Genomic DNA, 24894 nt, shown 5'->3' on the forward strand with positions numbered 1-24894 from the left:
AATCATATACCCTTACTGTAATATTCCCTGTAGGTGCTTCATTTACAGCAGGATTGTTAGTGGTGTTAACAAACTGCCCTGACCAGCAAGTTTAAGTCCGTAGGAAGAAACCTGCCAATTGTGTCATAATGTTTTTCCATAAGTAATTCAAGTTTGTGGAAGAAACAAGACACCTTTGGTATGTTGCAAAGGGCAGCCAAAAACTGCAGATTCTCTCTGTGGCTGAGCTAACATATTACATTATCCTGTTGCAATGTGTATAAAGCTTCTGCAGAAGATTTTGTTTGCATATACTATCCTGTTAAAGCAGAACCTAATAAAAATGTTCAGTTTTAATATGTTTAGAAGTGGATCAGAACCATTGGCTTCAATCATATTGCTTTGAGCAGGCCTGGTACCTGGTATAGCAAAAGAACACAGAAAATTCATAACCACACAGTGTTGGCAAGAAGCAGAGGTTGATTGCTAGCACTTTTGTTGATTACATGCATCTTCCCATTGTTCTTACATTAAAAGTATTTCTGTTTCTCTTCAATGTTTGAAAATAGTAAAGTTTTCAATGGTATTAAATACATAAGGCATGTAGACATGAAAAATCAAAATGCATATTATTTCAGGTCATTTAAAATGCATGAATAAAATAGATAATAAACATTGCAGTCTGGAGGAGAGATGGTTGTGTGTCAGCCTTGTTTGGGAAAGCACATAAAAATATGAGATTGAGCTGGTTCTGAGGGGCAATTGGGTGTGAATAAGTTGGATAGGTAAGAAAGGATGTTTCAGGCAAGGTTACAGTATACATTAAAAGGCAAAGAAGAAAAAAGAAGAATGAGCCCTGGAAGCTCTGCATTGGCTAGCAGAACTGGAGCAGAGGGTTCTTTTAGGTACTGGGGGAAATGTGAGGAAGGAGAGGGCCAGCTGGTGTTTAAGTGCAAGACTTCAACTGTGTGATTGTTTGGGATTTAACTAAATGAAGGGCTGAGATTACCAAGGGTCTAAACATAAGATTAGTTTCCTCCAAATACATTTTTTGTAGACCAGTGCTAGGAACTAGCCTCAATTCTGGAATACCACTAAGTCTGCCTATTTATCAATTTACCACTCATCTTTTAAGTGCTAAGTCATGTTTTCCTTGACCAAACCAGTTACTCCTCCTCTGACTCGTTTTGCATTTATTTTCTGCTTTTTCAGCCTCGGCTGTTACCGCTTTCCTCTACTTTGTATTCTATGATCCAACAATGAGCCAGAAATTACAATTCTCTAAATACTCCAAACTTTGTTTATTTCTAAACCACTTCACTGACCCTGGTAGCCTTAAATTCTCCACTTTTCTAAATTTGTTTAAAAAAATAATGACACTTGAACATATATGGCAAATGATTATGACCCAAGTTCTGTTATTTATTTTTATTTGTCTTAAATTATTATTTATGTCTCATTTTGCTTTGACTGTATCCATCTTTCTTACCAGAATACGTGTGTCTAGAAGACAATTGTAGCTTCTTATTCATAAGTTTTCTACTGGGCACATCAAAATGCTTCTTGGATAAAAGTTGTTCAGAGAATGGACATATGAATTAATATATGAATATATTATGATGAAAACTAGTATAATGGGTGTGAGGATTAAGAGAATATTTAGGAGCTTCAGAGGTCAGCAGATGCTCAAAGTACCTGAGGATAGGAAGGAAATTAAGGCCAACAAGTGTTGACACTTCTTTATCATGGCATTGTTATTGTTCCTAATGTTTCACCTAACACTTTAGTAATCAAAACACCTAAAATGTCTTTACTCAGAGGAGTGCTTATCACTGCTTGATAAACAGAAAGCTAGACCTGGAGAAACAAATACTTAAAAAAGCAGTTTAACCAAAATTACTTAATGACTGTGGAGTAAAATTATCCTTCTGAAGAATGAGATACCAACCTAATTAATGGACAAAGTCTTTGTTTTATGGTAGCACACAGATGTAAGATTACCTTTAGATTTAGGTACACAAGTTTACACATACACAAGGTGAGGGCTAAACTAATTGCATCTTTTTTATATTTGGCAATGTTATAATGAACAAGCTCTCAAGTTCAGACAGAGTCTGAAAAGGATAATCAAGTTTTGTTCTTGTCACCATCATTATCATTTATTCTGTGTTATCTGTAGTTTATGCCATGAATCAATGGAAAAATTAATTATTGTGAAAAAGAATATTTTATAATTATAAAATAAACTTATACTGGGAAATGCTTGTTTCTAAGAAAAAAGTTCATTGTGAATATTATAAAAAGAAGTCCCAAATGGGGGACATTTGAATAAATATAAAAGAATTAATTTGAGTTGATTTGTTTAGCTTACTGATTTAATAACTATAGTTTTGAGCAATAGTAACATAAGTTTTTATCTGAATTTTATTTTACTTTATTTTTTGTTTTTTAAATTTATTTATTTTCAGAGAGAGGGGAAGGGAGGGAGAGAGAAAGGGAGAGAGAGAAACACTAATGTGAGAGAAATACATCAATCGGTTGCCTCTCACACGCCCCCAATTGGGACCCAGCCCGCAACCCAGGCATGTGCTCCAACTGGGAATCAAACGTGCAATCTTTTGGTTTGTAGGTCGGCACTCAATCCACTGAGCCACACCAACCAGGGTCGAATTTTAATGATCATGATATAAAACCCATAAACAAGACACATAATTTAATTAGTTTATTGCACATGAAAATAGTTGTCGTCGGCAGCCGTCCGTCTCGAGAGACGATGGTGTAGCTTCTTAAGAGTCTATCTGCACCGCCGAGAATGGCTGTGCAGTCCGACTCGGGAGTGACATGGTATCTGTCTCCTCCCGTGTTGAATCGACATCTTGCGATGACACTGAAGCTACAGAGCCTGGGCAGGGTAATATGGAGGGTCTGCTGTTGCCCATGCAGCAGACCCCCCCTCTCTTCGCAGCTGAAGGGTCCAAGGGAAAGACGGAGTCAATACAGCTTGGCTTCAGGTGCGCCGCAGGAGTTGCCGGTGTTGACTACAACGTCAAACCGCCTTAGGGACTCCGGCTCCGGATTTTCTGTCGGGGTTTACTCCCTTAGCCTTTCCCCTGAAGAGGTATGCCGCAAGGCAGCGGAGGTTTTTTGGAGTCAGAGTTTTCCTTCTCTGATGAAAATAGTTACTAACTGGAAATTATATAAATTGTAATATGTGCTAACTTTGGATCTCTTTCGAACTTACAAATGAGAATGCTTGCAAATATTTAAAAAGACATTTCAGCTTAGCAAACCATAATTAGTGTTTTTATGAAGTTCTGGAACTATTTAAATTGCCCATGCATTTATTCTTTCCATGTTTTTACTCAGTAAGCAGTGTATTTCCCTTTTCCGCTGTGTATGAAGAATGAGGGTAGAAAACACCCATAATCACATTTTTTTGAGAAGTATGGAACACATCCATCAGTTTAGGACACCCTCAAATGAAATTCTTTGTCCTCATTTGGTCTTCATTGTGGGCAATTTATAAACATGTATATTTAAATACAATTCTTTTTCTGTAGGCAAAACATATGAATCCCAGATAAAACTATAGTAAATGGGATAACAAATAAGAGGCTTAGTTTTATTACTTTCTCATTATCTCTCCTTAGTGAAGTCATTTCATTGTTCCCTGTGCCTTTCTACAAAAAGAGAATATATTTACTGGTCTTGTAAAAAGTTCTAGTAATGTTAATTGGTCAAAGTTAGTCTAAAAATTGCTTTCGGCATGATTCAGTCTAAATAATCATGGCTGCATTAGTTATTTGCTAAGACTTGTTTGCAGATGTGGGTTTGCCTGGCAATACTGGCCCAGAGACACTGACATTTTTGGATGGCTGTTGCAGGGCCTAATCCAGAGGTTGCCATGTCCTGTTTGATTCCTCAAATTGTTTATCTTTTTTTTCATTGAGTCCACATTAAAATACTGGCAGATTTCACATAAAATTCCACATCTCTATCTTCTGTTGAAATCTGGCTACACTGGGTTTATATTCCTGCATAGGAGCAATCAGCTAGAAAATGTGTTCATTGCCACCTTTGGATGAGGTACAACTTTGCCGTTTTTCACTGTGCTTAGTACAGCCTACTGTTTACCACAGGTGCTGTGCCCATTGCTATTGCCTAGGAAGCTCACTTCATTACTTCCCTTTTACCTTGTACCTCTTTAGAGAAGATTTAAAAAAAACAGGAGTGCTTTTTTCAAGAAAAATTTTTTTTTCTAAAAGTAGAGATATTGACAGAAGTTTAGTAGGGTTAGACAAATAATGTTTGTGTGCGTTAAAAGAATATACCCAACAACTTTGTTCACACTGCCTAACACTCGGATCCTATTAGGGAGTGAGTTTGAGTTCCAAGCACCAGGGCTCTGAGCCTGCCCTCGAGTTTGGCCTCAGGTGCCCTGTAAATGGAATCTTCTCCTCAGAAGCCCTTGTCATGCTCCCTTTCCAGAACTGTTAAAGCTGTCCAGCAGTGCTTTTTCAGATCTCATTTTTGCTTTCTATCTGCTTCTTTGAACTTGATGCTCTGAATCTTTCCTCTCTTGGCTGTTTCATACAGCCCCTGCACCAAAATTGGATGCCAGACATAATGGAGTAATTCACTACTCTTTGTCAAATATCCACTATTTTTCAGCTTTGTTATAGGTCTGAGGGTGAAATAATGAATAAAATAGACACAGTTAAGGTCAATGCACAGCTTACATTCCAGAGGGAGAAACAGACAATAAAAATAAAAGCAGCTAATATAATATACAGTTAGGTAAATAGGCTTTGAAGCAAAATAAAACAGGCTAGGGAGACAGTGGAAATGAAGAGGGAGAGCTATTTTTATATGTGTCATCACCTTTAAAGAAGACACTTTTCAACGAAGAACTGAATGAGGAAACGGAGAAAGCCATGGACTTGTGTGAAGAAGAATATTTTAGATGAGGAAAGGCCAGTGCCAAGGTGCTGAGTGGGAGCATGCTTGAGGATCAGGAGCAGCAAGAACTACCATGGGAGTGACAGATGCAGGCCAGGCATACAGGGGCTTGTAGACCCTGCTAAGCTGTTGCGATTTTATTCTAAGATTAATAGAAGTCACTGGGGTCTTTTCAGTGGTTTCAGAGAGGTATGATTTCCCATATTCAATCCAAGCTCCAACTTCAGAGATCCTTCTTTTGGAAGAAGAGATCAGATGGAATAAAATCCCTGCACATTAGAATTCTGATTGAATTTGATAACAGTCTAATTCATTTTAGCCAGTAACAGCATTTGATTATATCCACACGATTTTAGTTATGTATTTATCTGTTTATTTAGTTATTTATTTACTTTTTTATTTTTGCTAACAATACTGTATCTGGTACAGAGTAAGAAATAAAAAAGTAATGGATGAGAAAAGTAAAAAGTGATATACAAAATGGTGCCAGCTCCTCTCTGAAAACAAATAGGGTAGGATAAGTGGACTTGGCCTCATTTAAATGATCAAATTATACACCCTCTATATTCATTTTCTACGGATAGTACTATTTGGTACCATATATAGTTATGCTGTTTACTCATCAATGGACAGCAAATAAACTTAAAACAACTTGAGCTAAGTATTTTGAAAACTAGAGGACTTTGATCATTACTAAAATTAAGTAAATGTTTTATTAACTTGTTTTTTTAAAAAATATTTTTATAGTGCCCAGGAGGAGCATTTACACCCAATATGAGAACCACCAAGGAGTTCCCAGATGATGTTGTCACTTTTATCCGGAACCACCCTCTCATGTACAATTCCATCTACCCAGTCCACAAAAGGCCTTTGATTGTTCGTATAGGCACTGACTATAAGTACACAAAGATAGCTGTGGATCGGGTGAATGCTGCTGATGGTAGATATCATGTCCTGTTTCTTGGAACTGGTAAGTATTTGAACCCAAGCTACACTTTAATGTGTAGTAGAGTGTGATAGGTAAGGACTGTGATACTGGTACCAAAAAATACCCAATGTTTACTTCTGTCTATCAGTGAAATCATTTTTTAAAAATACAGGTAATTTTTTAAAATACTAATGGTACTGTTTTAATAATATTCACAATCTCTAGTTTGTCAGTTTCCTTTAATAGACAGTTCAATGAAAATGCATGATGTTGAGTGGCTAGTCTTGTAACAGTGGTTCTCAAAGTGTGGTCCCACACTAGAGGAGCAAAATCAATGTCACCCAAGAACTTATTAGAAATGCAAGTTCTCACCCTCCAACCCAGCAACTCTAGAGATGAGACCCAGCCATCCGTGTTTTAACAAGCCCTCTACGTAAATCTAATGCACACTAAAGTTTGAGAACGACTACTCAAAAGAAAAACTATCTTGCCTGTCAGGCAGTAGTTAATATCTTTCTGACATCCCTGACTACCTTGCAGGCAGTGATGAAATCTCTTTAGTTGTCTTATTGTAATATTAGAGCTAATTCATAAAATTAGGTAGTTTCTCTACTAGTTTAAGAAATAGATACAAAATGTGTCTGTAAGCTTCATTGTAAGCTTCATTGTAAGATCCATAATGGTGGAATATGTATTCTGAGCTAAGGAATAAGTTGTGCTCAGACCTCAATCAATTTAAGATGTGTATGTTTTTTCTTGACTACCTATAATTTTCAAAATGTGCTTTTTTAATAGAGTTCTTATTTTATCCTTATTTGTGCTTATACACAAAACCTCAGATATGAATCTTTCACTTGTATAATTACAGTTTATACTGGTCTGAGATTGAGAAGCTGTGACATGTGCGATTTGGCATCCTCTCCCACACTTGGACAGATCTGTGTTTTCACAAGTCCTCTCTTTGCTTGCCCCATACCTGAGGAATAATCCTTCTTGGCAGACTAACCACTTCCTCTTCTGCTTTTAATTTTATCTCCTCCTGATATTTACTGGAGCCTTCTTTATCAATTATATTCTAATTCACTTTTTTCATTACATTTTATTCTCTGCTTCATTCTTGGCTTCCAAATCTTATGACAGGATGTGAAACTAGACCTAACCTTCACCCATGGCCCCCTCTGCTATAACACTGGTTTTGCCAGGGTCTTCAATATTCCCAGGACAAGAAAATCCAATAGCCTTTAACAATTGAAATACCTCCATATCCTCTTTATATCAGTTGACATTGTAGAATATCTCTTTACCTGTTGCTTCAGCCACAAGCCACAGAAATCCCCTTTTCTCTGGAAGTTCCTTCTCACTTTCCCTCATTAGCCTGCCTTCCTCTAGCCAATGAGTGTGGGTATTCCTCAAGGTTCTGTCCATGGTTCACATATTCATTGGCCATCTTATTCATTCATTTGTTTTCTCTTTTAACTTGGCCAAACATTTTGTTTGTTTTAATTTAATCTTTATTGTGTTTTTTTACATTACCTTTTAGTCCCCTTACACCCCCTCCCCCCAGCAGTCACCACACTGTTGTCCGTGTCCACGAGTCCTTATTCTTTATGCTCAATCCCTGCACTCCCTAACCTCCCCCCACACTGTAGCTGTCATCCCGCTCTCCGTCTGTGAATCTGTCCCCATTTTCCTGTTCAGTTTGTTCATTAGATTCCACATATGAATGAAATCATATGGTATTTATCTTTCTCTGATTGGCTTATTTCACTCAGCATAATGTTCTCCGGGCCCATCCGTACTGTCACAAAGGGTAAATTTTTCTTCTTTATTACAGCCAAGTAGTATTCAAATATGTAAATGTCCCATAGTTGTTTTATCCACTCATCTATTGATGGACACTTGGGCTGTTTCTATATCTTGGTGTCTAATTAATGCTGCACATAGGGGTGCTTATCTTTTTTTGAATTAGTGTTTTGAGTTCCTTTGGATAGATTCCCAGAAGTGGGATCACTGGGTCAAAAGGAAGATCCATTTTTAATTTTTTGAGGTACCTCCATATTGCTTTCCACAGTGGATGCACCAGTCTGCATTCCCACTAACAGTGTAAAAAGGTTTCCCATTCTCCATGTCCTTCTCAGCACCTGTTTGCTGATTTATTGATGATAGCCATTCTGACACATGTGAGGTGGTATCTCACTGTGGTTTTAAATTGCATTTCTATGATGATTAAGGACATTGAGCGTCTTTTCATATATCTGTTGGCCATCTGTATATCCTCTTTGGAGAAGTATCTATTCAGGTCCTTTGCCCATTTTTTTAATTGGGTTGTTTGATTTTTGAATTTGAGTTGTGTAAGTACTTTATAAATTTTAGATGTTAACCCTTTATCAGATGTGTCAGTGAATATATTCTCCCATTCTGTGGGCTGTCTTTATATTGTGTTGATGTTTTCCTTCACTGAGCAAAAACTGTAGTTTGATGTGGTCCTATTTGTTTATTTTTTCTTTTGTTTCCTTTGCCTGAGGAGATATGTCCAAGAAAATATTGTTACAAGCAATGTCTGAGATTTTGCTGCCTATGTTTTCTTCTAGGATTTTTATGGTTTCAGGTCTAACATTTTAACTTTTTGATCTACTTTGAATTTGTTCTTATGTGTGGTATAGAAAGGTTGTCCAGTTTCATTTTTCTGCATGTATTTGTCCAATTTTCTCAACACCATTTATTGAATCAATTATCATTAGCCCGTTGGATGTTCTTGCTTCCTCTGTTGAATATTAATTGACTATAAAAGTGTGAGTTTATTTCTGGACTCTCTATTCTGTTCCATTGATCTATGTATCTATGTGTCCGTTTTATGCCAGTGCTGTGCAGTGTTGATTAGTATGGCCTTATAGTAGAATTTGATATGAGGTAGCGTGATCCCTTCAATTTTGTTCTCATTCATTTGGTTTTTTTTTTTTTTTTTTTTTTAAATATATTTTATTGATTATGCTGTTACAGTAGTTCCAATTTTTTCCCCTTTACTCCCCTCCACCCAGTATCTCCCTCCCCCAGCATCCCCCCCAAAGTCCATACCCATGGTTTGTAAAAAATAACTATCCCTCCCTCTCAGATATTAAGACCCTTTGTAATCTTGTAAAGGACAATGGGCGAAGGTCTCAAGCTCCTCTAGCTGCTTCATGCTGGACATGGTCGTCGTCCTACCTAGCCTTGGGTCCAGAAATCCCTAATAAGAGTGGGGGTGTGGAGGGGAGGGTGGCCTTCCCACATGGGGAAGGATCGTGCAGACTCCAGGTCAGTTGGCTGTCTCCGGACAATGGCGTGCTTGGTTTAGCAGGCTGGCATCCTTGTTGTGTTCTGGGGGCAACAGATTTGGCAAAAAGGGTTAAAAAGCATCATTCAATCCATAACTACTAGGTGGCAAAAGGCAGGGATTAATTTTTCAATGTTCCACATTAGGAGAAAAAAAAAAAAAAAAAAAAAAAAGGGCTTCTTTGGAGGAAGGTGTGCTAGGCACATCTCTCCTGTCCAAAACCCTTTTGCCCATTTTATTTAGTTTGGGCTGAGGGAAATAGTTTCTGTTTCCCCCCTCTCAGACCTCTGGGCCCTTTCTGTCCAAGCCATTAGGATAGAAAAGAGAATTCAGTTTTAAAGTGAAGCCCACAGACCACCCCATTCTTCACCAACTCAGCCATTTAGTTCAGCCAAACTGTTGAGTCTCCGGAGGCAGCGCTGCAGAGAGGATTAAGTGAGGCTTATGCGTACAGACAATCACTCAGGTAATGCGGTCATAGGCTTATGCCCTTTGAAAACAGAAAACACATGTTAATTTATGTAACATAACCAACAAAAAAGTCTCTAAATCTGTAAGACTGTCTTATTGGGAAGACATACAGTTGCAAGGCACTTGACATTCTACTTGCCTGCAACTTGAATCTCTTTGGTGATATCACAGATATGGTTTAATTTTCAAGTGAAACCATTTTTTAAATGAGAAGAAACTTTTAAGACGGTTAGCTGCCCTACTTTACAGTCTGCCACTGATCATTGTGATTTTCCTTGAATACTGATTTTTCTCCCTAAGATTACTCTCCTTGTCTTTAAAGGGACTACATTAAGTCCATTTTTAATTTATCCTGTTCATTTGCATAAGCATAACAAGAGCAGCAAATGATCACTTATGATCTTTAGTTCTGTTTTGCTGGAACTTACCCAAGGAACATTTAGGGTGGCCCTCAGTCTGCTCTTCAGTGCACAGGAACATGGATGGAACTAGAGAGAATTATGCTTAGCGAAATAAGCCAGGCAACGAAAGAAAAATACGTTATGCTGTCACCTATTACAGGAAACTAATGAACAACACAAACAAATGAACAAAATTGAACCAGAGGTATGTAAACAAGGAGTAGACTAACAGTAACAAGGGGGGAGGGGGGAGGGAGAAAAGGGGGTAAGAAGGGGAAGTGTAAAATCAAAGAACATGTATAAATGACCCACAGACATGGGTAACTGAGTGGGGACTGAATGTGGGGGAAGGGAGGGGCAGGATACAGGGAAGCAAGAGGGGAAAAAAAAAAAAAAAGAGAGACAACTGTAATGGAAAAACAAACAAAAAAATTTTTTTTAGTGGGGGAAAATGAAAATATGAAGAATGGAAATGCCAGTTCAGTGAATATTAGGACAAAGATTTTCCTTCACATTGTATATTTTTCTCCCTATTTGATCTCTCCAGAGTTTGGCATTCTAAACAAGTAAGTAATGACTTAAGTTTCTTTGCATAGACCTAATAAGACCAGTTGTTAATAGAGGTTCCTTTTTCTGAACAAGCCTTTGACTGGAATGTCAAGCCTAAAGGAGACATGCTTGGGCTCATGTTGTTACCAAAAAGCCCTAAGGAACTGGGAATGACTTTCAAAGGTAATAAAAGCCTGCGAAATAAAAGGCCTGCTGCCATGGTTGGTTGTGCGGTCCACAGCAATCTCTCCAGGGAAGGAACGAAGGTTGTTTTCCTGAAAGATGGCTAGAAGGGACCTTAAGGCACAATGGAAAACCAGAAAGACTTGGAAAGGACAGGTGTGTACAGGCAAGGATGAATGCCAGGTATGTGGCCCAGATTCATTTGGTTTTAATGATCAATTCTGTGCAAACAAATTCCAAATGTACACCTCTAGTTACTACCATTTCCTGAGCTCAGTATTTGCATTTATAATTTACTATTAGATAACACAAATTATTATCCATAAAATTTTAGAATTCATTCTTCAAACTTCATTTATTCACTGGTAAGACCATCTCACCAAAGCTTAATCCAGTCTCCCATATTTGTATTCTTATTACACTTTTCTTTCAATGTTTTATTTCTCTGTGATATATATTTTCTCTCTAGGCATTCACAGTACCTGGTAAGCTTGCTGCTACTCATGTAATTAAATAAATTCATAACTGAATTCAAAAGCTAATACCACTGCATATAAACTGTGTTCTTCAAAGATATAGCCTCTATATAAAGTGACTACAAAGAGTTGCTTTGTCCTTGGCTCAGATCATTGAATATAGTTTGCATTTGAGGAAAAAAGTTTATTTTTTCCTGAAATAAAGTGGTAATCTTAGATCACACCTCTCCCTAATGTTTCATATTACTCAGAAAAAAAATAACTTTTATTTTCCAATTTGAAACGTGTCTAAATGGTGGACTCTGGTGTTATAATCAGGCTTTTTCATGAAACTCTACATGACAATTTCATGAATGGAATTTTTAAGTCTTTATAAACTGTGCAGCAATGTTTATTCAGATAGAGACAGTAAGAAATATGCTTTTGCACAAGTTCTTTGGCTTTTCTTACCACATAACTATCTGGCAACTTTACATGTACTTTTCTTTTACATTGGTATTTAAACATTTGTGTCATTTTGAAAAACAGTATTTAGGCATGTGTTTTTAATTTTAGTGGAAAGCTTCCCTAATGATTGCTTACGGAAGCCACACAAGTCTCTTGAAGATTATTCTAATAGGAAAGCGGGTGCTATGACAATGTTTTTTCCCAACAGCTTCTTTCTGAAGGGAAAGTAACTCAGTCACCAAACGTTGTCTTCGTGATCATATCAGACCACATTATGACTTAAAACAATTATTTCAATTTACCTGAAATTCTAACAATCAATACATCAATATAAAATACTTGTTGCCCAAGTAGTTCTTGGATTGCTGGTGAAATTAAAAAAAAAAATTCTAAGTGCTTGTTTGCTACTGAAAGTAAATAAAATACTTTTCTGAACTGGATTGTGGGAGAAGCACAGGTTACTGTTCCCAGGATTCCTTAACATTGTGTATCTAAATGTCTTAGGAAGGATATAATATATCTTGGGTGTTGCCAAATCCACAAGTAATAAAGAGCCTTTCAGCTGTTAAAAATAAATAATGATGCCCCAATCATTGCTACAAGGCAAGCTGCTCTCATGGCTTCTCAACCAACATGAAAAATTCAGGGGAATTCAGTAAAGACATTGGTTGTAAGAGAAGATGCCATAAGAAAAACTTACGTGACAGTCTTTTGGAATGCATACATGATATTGTGTAACTGTATTCACTTTGAATATTATGAATGATCCTACAACCCACAGAAACTCATGGTAGTTGTGTGGGTTCACTGCCTAGTGAACTGTTACAGTTATCGCATTACAGTGTACTACTCTGGCTGAGTTTGAGAGGCTGTTAATCTTGCTTTCCACTCTCACGGGACTACTTCATTATATTTTGTGTGCTGCCAAATGCCAGATAGATAGATAGATAGATAGATAGATAGATAGATAGATAGATAGATGATAGATAGATAATTCATAGAAAAAACAACTGGAAGAAAGGAAAGAAGGAAGGAAGGGAGGAAAGGGAGATGAGCTTTGTCTTCTCATTTTTTATTTTTTACAGTTTGTATCATCAATGCCTAGTCTAGGGGTCAGCAAACCACAACCTGAACCACATCTAACCTCACAGTATGTTATCCATAAACTAAGAATGTTATTTTATATTTTTAAATGATTGAAAAAAATACCAAGAAGAAGATTTCTTGAACAGTGAAAATTATCAGATTTTTAGATTTTGGTGCTCATAAATAAATCTTTACTAGAATAGCCCCATCCATTTATGCTTTGTCTGTAGCTGCTTTTGTGCTACCCTGGGACAGCCAAGTAGCTGCCACAGCCCTAAAAGTCTAAAATGTGTTATTATGGGCGTTTTATGGAAAAAGTTTGCTGACCCCTGTTTAGGCATTTAATTTTATGTATAATTTTAGAAAATTTATTTAAAGAAGGTATTTTCTAATATGTAACTATAAAAAGGAATTTGTAGTGTTGCCCCAATAAGTATTTCTTCTTTTATCTTTAATTAAAATTATTTTGCTATTCTAATCAAACTTAAACTAAAATCTAATTTTGCTTAATTATTTTCCAATGCATTTCTGCTACTATCCCCTCTAAAAAAGGTCGCAACTTGAAAAAAAATGTTTTTAAAATCAGTGCTTTATTTTATCCTTTAGTAGTATTTGTGATGTTTTGTGGTTTGTTTTGTTTTGTTTTTTGCTTGTTTGTTTAGTTCTTAGTATTTAGGCTGTGAGTATTTTTATGTTTCTTTTTCTTTTTTTATTTATTTTTTGTTAAATTTTTTAATCTCTAGGAAAGACTGCAAAACAGCAGGAAAGGGCTCTCGTAGGACTGGCATTTCCATTTTAACTTCACCACTTACCGTTTTACTGCTTACATCAAGCTATTTTTTCAAAGCTGACTGTATTGCACAATGAAGAGATTTTTGCCCGTGTTTCTTTTGCTTCTGGAGTTATGAAAATATTTAAGTGTTGGGTCAGGTTCAGACACATTCTGTCAAATTTATATTTTTAGCACTGTGCATGAATCAGAATGACATGTGGTTTCTGATGAGAGAATGAGAGTATTCTTATGAATGGATGTTAGGGGTTTAGGATGATTTAATACTATTATGATATTTTTTAATGTAAGGTTGATATGTGTGGTGTTCTGCCAAAATTTTTATATAGGATATACAATTTCATGCTTCTTATTGGCTTCTGTTTAACCGGGTGAGTACTAAGTTGGAATGTTGGCTCCAGTACATCCAGTGCACCACAAATGTGACTAAAGACTTAATGTGTTTGCCTTGCAGCATTACCGGATAACTGCCTCACAGTAACTAACGGGTTCTGGCATCACATCTCTTGGAATGGCACATTTATTGAACTGTAAAGCTAGGCATTTTGGTATTAAAAAAACTCCCCAAAATATTTCATGTAGAATTTGATAGCTGGAGCAGTGCATTTGAGTTTAGAAAATACTACTGTTAGCTGGAAGCTGTGCGTGAATGTCACTCTAAGGATAATGTCTAGACTCCCCCTTGTCTTAGGAATAAGGAACAAATCCCTTCATAAGTCACTGGCTTTTAATAACATTGTGGTTCACTGCTTTCCAAAGCAGAATCTGGAAACATCTGAGAGTTTACCAAGGCTTCCACAGGGATTTTCACAGTAGGAAATATTACTGGAACAGAGTGGAATGATGGTTGAATTGACAGGAGAAAGATCATAAATCACGGTGGGATGACTGCTTGATCCTGTAGAAGAGTAGCAGAAAGGACTATATGAAGAAAAAGACAAAAAATGGAAGAGTCCATACAGTGATTGCTAATCCAGAGACAAATGTTCTCATTAAATTTTTACCTTTAAAAGATAATTTATTAAAAATAAATATGACATATTGCTGAAAAAATTTTATTTAAAAAAGCAGAATTATTTTTCTTTAAGCTACTCTTTTGAAATATAGTCTTCTAAAGACTGCATAACATCTCACATAATGATTATATAAATTTTAGTGTTGCTAGATTGCCTGATTTAGCCATTTATTTAGTATTCTACTTATGCAAATAAGTATACTTTTCAGGTTTCTGATTTTATTACTATTTTGTTGTATTACTATTACAATGATACTAATTAAATTTATTTACAGTGCTTACCTTTTACCAGATATGTCATTGAATCTTCTCTAACCCTTAAACCTACCTTATGAGGAATTACAAAAACGTAGGCTCCATGGAGGATAACGATATTTGTGTAATTTATTCATAGCTATATCACTCAATGCTGTCACTCAGGAGAACAGCGCATCACTTACTGTTGTCACTCAATAGATTATTTGAATGAATAAGTGAATAAGTTGTACTTACCCTTCACAGCTTTTGCACAGAAGCTCAGTCAAGTTAAGATTACATAGATATTTAGTATATGATACAACCAAAATATAAACTCTCTGTCTGACTTCACATCTTGAGCATTTATCTTTTTTGTGTTACCACCTCAATGACCATCATCACTTTTTAATATTTTTCTTTTATGAAGTTAAGATAATTTCATTTATATTTTTCTCATTTTACTATGAATTAGAAGTTTCACCCATCTATGTCAAAATGATATTGCTGATATGCTTACATTCAACATTAGTATTGGCATTGCTTTCTTTGAGTCATATCACTCAATTTCACCCATTTACAAGTTGTCACCATGTCTGACAATGTGAACAAGATGCATTTTACAAGGTGACAGAGAAGCCTTTGTGTGTGAATTAACTATGCAAGAATTTAACCTATGAATAGGAGGTAATATCTGGGGGGAGAAAATAGGATGCAAAAATGGGGTAGGACTTCACATTAATTTTTATGTATCACTAATTTTTGGCACATTTCAAATTTGTTTTTAAATGGGGCTTATATTTGTGTTAAAAATGTCTTATACACTCACCAAACATATGAATCTCTCTGGCATGCTTCTGTTTACTTAATTAAAATGGATTCTGCATATTCAATTTATATATATGGAGGATTTCAGAATATCAAGCAATGAGAGAGTGCCTCTCAGCAGGAGGAGAAATAATTTATTCTATAACATGGGCTCATTTTCTATTTAATCCCTGATATTTTCCTACATGTTTAGAAAACAACTACAGTACAACCTTATCCCTGTATGTTGCCTTCATTTAACCTTTAACTCTTATATGAATGTAAGAAAATTTTGTAGCCTAAAGACATTTATAAAGACTTCTGTGGTGTGTTATGAAGAAATAACCACACTATGTCCTTGTTCTTGGTGTGCTGCTAAGTTTCCCTGAGGCATATTTAGCAGCCTTTATTCCCTAGGAAAAGAATAAATAGTCTACTACTTAGCCAGGCAAGGCCTTCTCTATATGACTACCCAAAGGAATTCCTAGCTAGCTCTCAGTTGTAGGGGTGGTTCTGGTGGAAAGCCAATTTTTAAAACTATTTTTATTAAACTGGGAAGAGTTCAAATTGTAGAAAAATAAAATTAATATTTTAATAAATGAGAAATGTTTCATTTTAAAATACGAAGTGTAAATTGGAACAAAAAGATTTGAAACTGGATTTTCTGAGGTGAGTCTGAGTCTGTGGTTTTAGAACCATATATGTTTTACTTTATTTAGTTGTATGCTTTTTTTTTCTCTTCTGCTACTTTAGTCGGCAGAATAATAGACCTCAAATTTCTCTACCTCATAATCCCCAGAACCTTACTTGGCAAAAGAGACTTTACAGATGTGGTTGATGCTATAGACATTGAGATGAGGAGATTTTTCTGAATGGTCTGGGTATGCCCTCATTGTAAGACTCCTTAAAATCAGAGGGCCTTTTCTGGATATCATTAGAGGGACATGTAATCAGAGAAATGTGACTCTGCTGGCCTTGATGATGGAGGAAGGAGACCATGTGCCAAGGAATTTGAATGGTCTCTAGATGCTGGAAAATGCAAGGAAGTGGATTCTCTTTAGAATATCTGGAACTGAAGACACTCTTCCCTAGACCTTTATTTTTACCCATTGAGACCCATGTTTGACTTCTGCTCTTTTACAGAACTCTAAGATAATAAGTTGCTATTGTTTTAAGACACAAAATTGGTGATGATTTGTTTTAGCAGCAATAGAAAACTAATACCATTTAGGTTTTGAATTCTAGCTTAATCGAAATACTAGAATGAAACTATTTTGATGCATCTAAGAATTTCTAAAATGAAGAATAATAAATTTAAAACTCTGGCAAAGCCCTTACTAATTAATGCAAATATATAATATAGTAGTATTTTATAACTCTTTGTCAGCCAGTACAGAGTAACATAATAATATATTACAGAGATGTTATTTATTCAATCATTATAATTTTTGAGCCAATTATGTGCCAAGGCTTATGATATATAAGGAATAACAGCAATAGCACATTCTTTTAAGGAGCTCATGTGAAAGAGGCAATTCAAATCCATTCAATAAATATTTTGAACACCTGTTATGTGACAGGCAGTCTTACAGATGCTTAGGATACATCAGTGAATCTGAGACTAAGATTTCTGCCCTGTGGAGCTTGCATTCTACTGGAAGAGAAAATGACCACAATAAATAAGCAAATTATATTCTTTTTGAACTTGATAACTGCTACTTAAGAAAAAAAGAGCTGGAGAAAAGGATGCATGTTCAGGGTTTGCCTCAGTGAGAAGGTTATAGTTGAGCAAATACTTGAAAGAGTAGGAGAATTAGCCAAAAAGCAATATGGGGAAAGAGCATGGTAAAGTCTTCATAGAGAACCATATGTTAAGATCTATAATATAAGGATCTGTAGCATCCAGCAAGGGATTGGCAGCCTGACACACATTTGCAATAGTTTTCTGTTGCTGCATAATAAATTACCACAAAATTAGGGGCCTGAAACTACACACATTTATTATCTCAGTTTCTGTACATGAATGCTTAGCTGTACTCTCTGCTGAGAGTCCCACGAGGATGCAATGAAAAGTGTAGGCCAGGCTACATTCCTTTTGGAGTTCAAGATCCTCTTCTAAACTTAGATGGTTTTGGGAAAAATTCAGTTCCTTACTGATGCAGAAATGAGGCTCTTAGCTCCTGGAGACCTCCCACAGTTCCCGCCCACATGGATCTCTTCATTGGCCATTCAAAACAAGGCGCTGTTTGCTCCTTCAAGGCTAACGGAGTCTCTCTCTTCAATATGCTAAAACAGATCTCATATAATGTGGCACAATCCTGTGACTGTCATACCATCACCTTTGCATTATTCTGTTTATTAGTTGCAAGTCGCACACTGTAGCTGTACTCAAAGGGAGAAGCTATACAAGGCATGATTCATTAGGGGTCATTTTAAGAGTTGGTCAGCCACTGCCCTTACATAAATAGATCACTTTGGTAATGGTATGGAAGATATATTACAAACAGAGAAAAAGCCAGTTAAGAGAGATTTTTGTGTGGTATAGGTGAGAAATGATGAGAGCCTAAACTAAAACAGGGATTAGAAGTCAGCAGTTGAAAGAGGTTATCAAGTTCAAGAGATATTTAGAAGGAGGAAAGAACCAGATGATAAATTGATTTGGGAAAAATGGGAAGGTGAAAAGGTGTCTAGAGTGTTTTGTAGATTCATGGCTTGGAAAATACCTGAAAGAAGAACTATTCACTGATCAAGGGAATATATAATAAGCAAACAGATTAGGAGAGTAAGGAATTTCCTTTTGAATGGTGCACCTTTCCTTTCCTATGACCTGTTATGCATCAGAGACTGAATTTATCACCTAAGATATATTATCTCATTAAATCTCACAGCAACCCAATGAGATACAATTATTATTATCCCCATTTTGCAGTTGTGTAAACTGAGGCATTCAGAGATTAAATGGCTTGCTTAGGTTGTGAAGTTATTAGGAACAATAAATAAATTCAAGACATGTCTGTCTCTCATTGAGTTAAAAAGTTGGTGGCCCATCGAGATGGATAATTCAGAGAGGGCTGTGCTGGAGATGTAGATATGGGCGTCACTAGCAGTGGAAGTGTTAGCGGAATCCGTGACAATTCTTTGAGGTCACCCTAGGTGACTATGCAGATAAGAATTTTACTCTGGGGAGCTCACTCAAGGAGTAGGAAAATAAAAGGCATTTACCAAGAAGATGGGGAAAGTGCAATCATAACAGTAATAGAAAAATAAGAGGACATAATATTATGGTGGCCTGGAGAAAAGAGAGTAGCTGGCAGGAAAGGAGTCATGGTTAGATTATCATATGTGGTACAGTTATGTCTGAGTGCCCTTATAATATGTTGCTTTCTTCATTATCTTACATTCTTACTGACCAGCAGGGGTTGAGAGGAAAATAACCGTTCCAGGGGAAAGAAGGAGATGTGAACAGGAGGGAGGAGGGAGGGGTTAGTGTGGGAAGTCAGTGGTGGTTTGAGAGGACCTAATGAAAAGAGGGAGAGGGGATCATTTCTCTTTGCCTGACAGCCCAGCAACTTAGGTGGATATTCCAGGACAGTTTCTGTATGTGGTTTACTTAATCTTTGAAAACAAATGTGAAACAGCCTATCTTATTAAAAAATTGTGCAGGAAAATATGTTAATTTGTGACCATAAAAATTTTTAATCTCAATAATTCTTCCCCAAATAATAAAAGGTTAAACAGAATTAACCCCAGTTTTGCATCTTTGAAAATTTAGATGTTACATCCTATGTAGCATCAGTAAAACTGTATGGAACATTCACCTGTATTAAGTAAATCCATTTGTTTTCAAATTAAATAAATAATTCATGACATAAAGCAATAAGGGATACTGAAAGGTGATGTTTAAATCTTAGTAATTTAAAAAATCCTAAAACATTAATTTTAGTGATTTCTGAGTTCCTATTTGAGCCTTCTTTAACTTTATCACCAAGAAATAACTATAATAATTTAAATCTTTATAGATTATCATGAGGTCTGGTATTACATTATAATGTTTTTCTTAAACCTCACAGATCAAATTAGTTTCTAGTAATAAAATAAACAAGTATAATATATTATAAACTTATTAAACACATTTCGATACATTGGATATAGCAGATATTTTTATGATGATAGAAACCTTAGTTGAATAAATAATTAAAATAAAAATTTTAACTAGCACATTTTGCTGTTTTCTGATTTTTTTTGGTAAGCCTCCATTAAATCAAAACTTATAATTTAGTCACTCCTTGTATAATTGCCAGTTTAGAAAATCATTGGACTTAAGATTCTTGTTTCTACTTTGCCTCACAAGTCTACTTTTCAACTAACTTATTAAATGCCTAACTCCAAAACTTTCCACAGCAGTAATGGACACTTTATAGGTAAGCATGTGTGTGCTTACCTATAAAATTCTACATATATATATGGTAGTATAACATAAAAAATTGAAATTTCCAGAGATTATCCTCATAAAGATCAATTGTAGTTTTGGTTGGACTTTCTCCCAAACCTTTTTAAACACAGAAGAACTTGTTAGAATATTTATAATAAGTTATTATTGGATATATTCTAGGGTAAAAATTAAGGAACATGCTTTGACATTCAAAGGACCTAGGCTTAAATCCTGTCCTCTATCACTTGTCAGTTTTATGACCTTGAGTAAATTATATAACATCATTAAACCTAGCTTCTTTAATTGCACTATATACTTTATGGACTTATTTTAAAGATTAAAAGAGACGATATATGTGAAACCCTGAATTTACTGCCTAAAAATTAGTAAGCATTTAGCAGGTACATATACACATGTACCTATACAGTAGATATGTATTTATTGAAATCAGTCATATATATCTTTGATTATAAATATATAAGTATATATATTATTCATAAATATTTTTAATTTCTATTAAGAATCCTCATGCTATTCTATTCACTAGACATAAGCAATGGGCAAAACATACAAATGTCTCTTCTTTCATAGAGTTCATTTTCTTGTGGAAGGAAACAGGCAAAGAATAATATGTGCATAATTATTTTACACTGTTACATAAATTTTAGTACACCTTAATAAAAAAAAAACTGAGAGAAAAGACTAGTGACAGATCATAGATGAATGAGCTGGTAATGTATGGGAGGCATTTCTTTTGTTTGGAAATTATAGATAAAAGTAAAGCACTGGTATATAAGAATAGTAAATAATTTGTCACAGGCAAAAAATGGGAATAAGGAAGGACAATATCAGACCATGGAGAGTAAAGTTATGCTGTCTATAAAATTTACAAGGAAGTTTCACATACACACTCTCCTTTGATCATGAACAGTCTTGTCAGGTATGTAAGGCAAATACTATGTCCACATTTTATAGAGAAATAAAGTGGATTACAGGAGGCAGGTTTGCTGAAGTTCACACCATTTGCAAGTATAAAACTAGAATGGATAAAATGGATAAAATGAAAATACATGACACTTTTTCAGGTTTGGGGAGTGTATTTGTTTGTTTATTCATTTATTTAATGATGTAGAAAGTGCTGTTAACTGGACTGTTAATGAACAATGGAGCTAACTACAAAAAGAGAATCATCATAGAGCACAGTTACATGCACACCCAGTGTTCAGCCTGGAGGGGAACAGTACTGATTAGTTGTGTCCTTCCATGGTAACTGCTGTCAGGCAGACTCAAAAGAAGTGTCCTAAATTAATAGAATAACTTTAGTAGATCTGCTTTGAGTATATACTGTCTACTTTATCATGTTCATTGTAATCAGAAAATGATTTCTATCTCTAGCTTTGCTTAGTTATATCTCGTAGGTTATTATTTTTATTGTTTAAAGTAAATATGCTTATTTTTTAAATATAGAAAATTGATAAAAGAAGAAAATATAAAGAACAATAATCCCTGTTTATATTCTCTTATTTGAAACCAAATGTGTTTTGGGATTCAGAAGTATTTAAAAACGAAAAGATAAAGTGTGCATGGATATTTGGTGAAATGGCCTGCAGAACCTTGGGCTACACTCCGTCACATACCCAGCACTATTTCTGCAGTGAGACAGTTGTCTTCAAAGCAAGCATGAAAAAGAAAGGCCATAAATAATCTCCAGTAAGGGCAGGGCAGGTTTTGTGGCCAAATTAGTTCAAGTTAGGACAGGTTTTACCTCCCAAGAAATTTTAAAAAAATTTTTTAATTAAAAATTGCAGATAAAAGATAATAGGCCTGAAGTAAAAATAGAGTATAATTGCCTACTTATATAGAGAAATTATACTTAAATACTGATTTCTTTTTTTCACGCTGTAAGATATCACACTTACTTCTGCTGGGTTCACATAACTGAAAATCACAATAGCAAGGTAATTTTAGATGTGGTTTGAGTAGAGCCCCGGCTTCTTTCTTTGGAGATTTTGGCTCTGTCCTCCTCAGCAGGGAGCAGGAGTCAGCTTTGTATTCACAGCAACTTTTCTTATGTTTGCAACTGGCAGCAGCATTTCCAAAACATATCTACAAACCAGTCAGCTCTAATGGAAAGAGGGTCATGTCTGGTTCTCTTTATTCTTACTATAAATGTGAATTTTCATTTTGCATTATCTTCCTTCAGACTAAAAGACATTCTTTAGCACTTCTTCAAATGCAAGAGGTCTTAAGGAAAAACGTTTCCATCTTTCATCTATCTAAAAAAAGCTTGATTTCATGTTCATTTTTTTAATAATCATTTTTATTGTTATTCTATTGAAGTTTTCTCACCCTGCTCCCAGTCAATTCCCACACTGTTGTCCATGTCTGTGAGTCATTCATAGATTTTTTTTTTAACTAGTCCCATTCCCTTCTTTCTACTAGTCCCCCTCCCCCCTTCACCCCCTCTCCCCCTCTCCCCTTCTCTGTTCATTTCAGCCTGTTCCATGTTTTCATGGTGTGGTTCTATTTTGTTTGTTAGTTTATTTTGCTTATTCAATTCCTCTTATAGGGGAGATCATACACTATTTGTCTTTCACCAATCGGCTTGTTTCACTTATTAACACAATATTCTCCAGTTCTATCCATGCTGTCACAAAAGGTAGGAGTTCCTTCTTTCTTTCTGCTGTGTAGTATTCCATTGTGTAAATGTACCAGTTTTTTATCCACTCATCTACAGATGGGCACTTAGGCTGTTTCCAGCACTTGGCTATTGTAAATAGTGCTGCTATGAACATAGGGGTGCATCTTCGTTTTCTTAATAATATTTTCCCTGGATATAAAATTCTGGATTAACATTTGGTTTTCAGCATTTAAAAAATGTTATTCCAACTTCTGGCCAAGATGGAGGCTTAGATGGACACGACTCGGTCTCCCTCTACAACTAGAGAGAAATACAACTACTTCAAAACAAAAGATAACTAGAAATTCCAGAAAATAAAACTACACGGTAGCCCAATGTATGAAGTTATAAACCAGCGGCGCCCTTTGGGCAGGTAGGAAGAGCGAAAGTGGGTGGTGCTGTTTGCGGTCGCACCAGGGACAGTGGCAGGGAGAACAATCCCAGCGGCAGGGAGAACAATCCCAGCGGCAGGGAGAACAATCCCGGCTGCAGTCAAACCCTGGCAGCTTGCAACCCCAATGCTGGGGAAAGCAGCCACCACATCACCTTGAACAGTGAGGCCCAGAGGGCGGGAGGACGGATCCCGGTCTCCTGGCGGAATAACTGTGTGAATCCATCTTGGACCCCCGCCCCCACACAAAGCGCCACAGCGCTGTGAAATAGGTTGCGGAATGGCGCCGGTCGCTGGGTTGTGACCACAAAGTGCCACGGCACGGCGAAAAAGGTTGCGGATAGGCGCCAGTCGCTGGGTCGTGACGAGTACACAGGCACTGCCCCCTATAGCCAGCCCAAGAAAGCAAAACCCATCTGTCATAATGAGGTAGACAACTATAGAAATCCCGGTGGCGCAGCTCACCAGGCAACAGATGAAGAATCTGACAGATGAAAAAAAAGAAACCTGTCAGAGGCTCAGTTCAGGGCCATTGTTATCAGGTGGCTTACAGAATTAACAAAAGATCTGGAAAAAGATGAGAAAGAATCGAAAAACACTCATACTGAAAGGAACAAAACCACATATGAGACAGATGGTGAGGAAATAAAATCCAGAGTTCATTTCAACAAACCGGAATATGGAGAAGGAACAAGCAGTCAACCAGTGCAGAGAGAAAAAATGGGAAGCAAGGAAAATGATGAGAGGATCAGAAACCTCTGGGACAGCTATAAAAGGCCCAACATAAGAATCATTGGTTTGCCAGAGGGCGAAGAAGATGAACTAGAAATTGAAAAATTAAGTGAAAATATAATAAAGCAGAACTCCCCAAACCTGGGGAAGGAAATAGACTTACAGGTCCAGGAGGCACAGAGAGTTCCAAAAAAACTGGACCCAGGGAGAACCACTCCAAGACACATTATAATCAAAATGTCAAAAGTTAAAGATAAAGAGAGAATCTTAAAAGCAGCAGGAGTGAAGAAAAGAATCATGTACAAAGGGTTCCCAATTAGAGTATCAGCTGACTTCTCAAGGGAGACCCTGCAGGCAAGAAGGGACTGGCAAGAAATATTCAAAGTAATGAAAAGCAAAAACCTACAACCACGAATACTCTATCCAGCGAAATTGTCATTCAGAATAGAAGGGCAGAGAAAGTGTTTCCAGGACATAACAAAACTGAAGGAGTTCATTAGATCCAAACCACTGTTATATGAGATGTTAAAGGGCCTGGTTTAGAAAAAGGAGGATCAAAACGATGAACACTAAAATGAAAACTGCATCACAAGAAACAACAACAGAAGCTAGGGAATTGAAACAAAGGCAAACTAAGTAGGCAACAAGAGTGGAAAAAGAACTATAGGTATGGGGAACATATTGGGGGGATGTCAGCAGGGAGGGAGAAGGGGGAGAGGGAGGGAGATGATATAGGAATTAAGGATCATGGTAGGAGGGAATGGAATAGACAGAGAGAGGTTGAGAAGAACTATATGCACAACTAATGGACATGGTCTAAAAGGGGGGGACAACTGGAGGGAGGGGGGCCACTGGGTGGAGGGGAGAAGAGGGAAGGGAAATTGGGACAAATGTAACATTATAATTAATAAAACACATTAAAAAATGTTATTCCATTACCTTCTTGCCACCATTGTTTGTAATAAAAAGTCAGCAAAAATTACATTTCTTGTTCTCACTACATAATGTCCTTTTTGCTCTG

The 24894-nt window shown here is 36.3% G+C and overlaps 1 protein-coding gene across 2 annotated transcripts in view; it reads left to right on the forward strand.

Moving 5' to 3' along the window:
- The window catches only part of SEMA3C (semaphorin 3C), a 177422-nt gene that overhangs the window by 119422 nt on the left and 33106 nt on the right, over positions 1-24894 (forward strand). For both annotated transcript variants that reach the window (XM_090287286.1, XM_090287287.1), the window contains exon 12: positions 5686-5908. In XM_090287286.1, coding sequence (XP_090143412.1) covers positions 5686-5908 — 223 coding nt within the window. The remainder of the gene's footprint in view (positions 1-5685; positions 5909-24894) is intronic.

Source organism: Furipterus horrens, unplaced genomic scaffold, assembly GCF_987537825.1.
Source record: "Furipterus horrens unplaced genomic scaffold, mFurHor1.1.pri manual_scaffold_9, whole genome shotgun sequence".
Lineage (NCBI taxonomy): Eukaryota > Metazoa > Chordata > Mammalia > Chiroptera > Furipteridae > Furipterus > Furipterus horrens.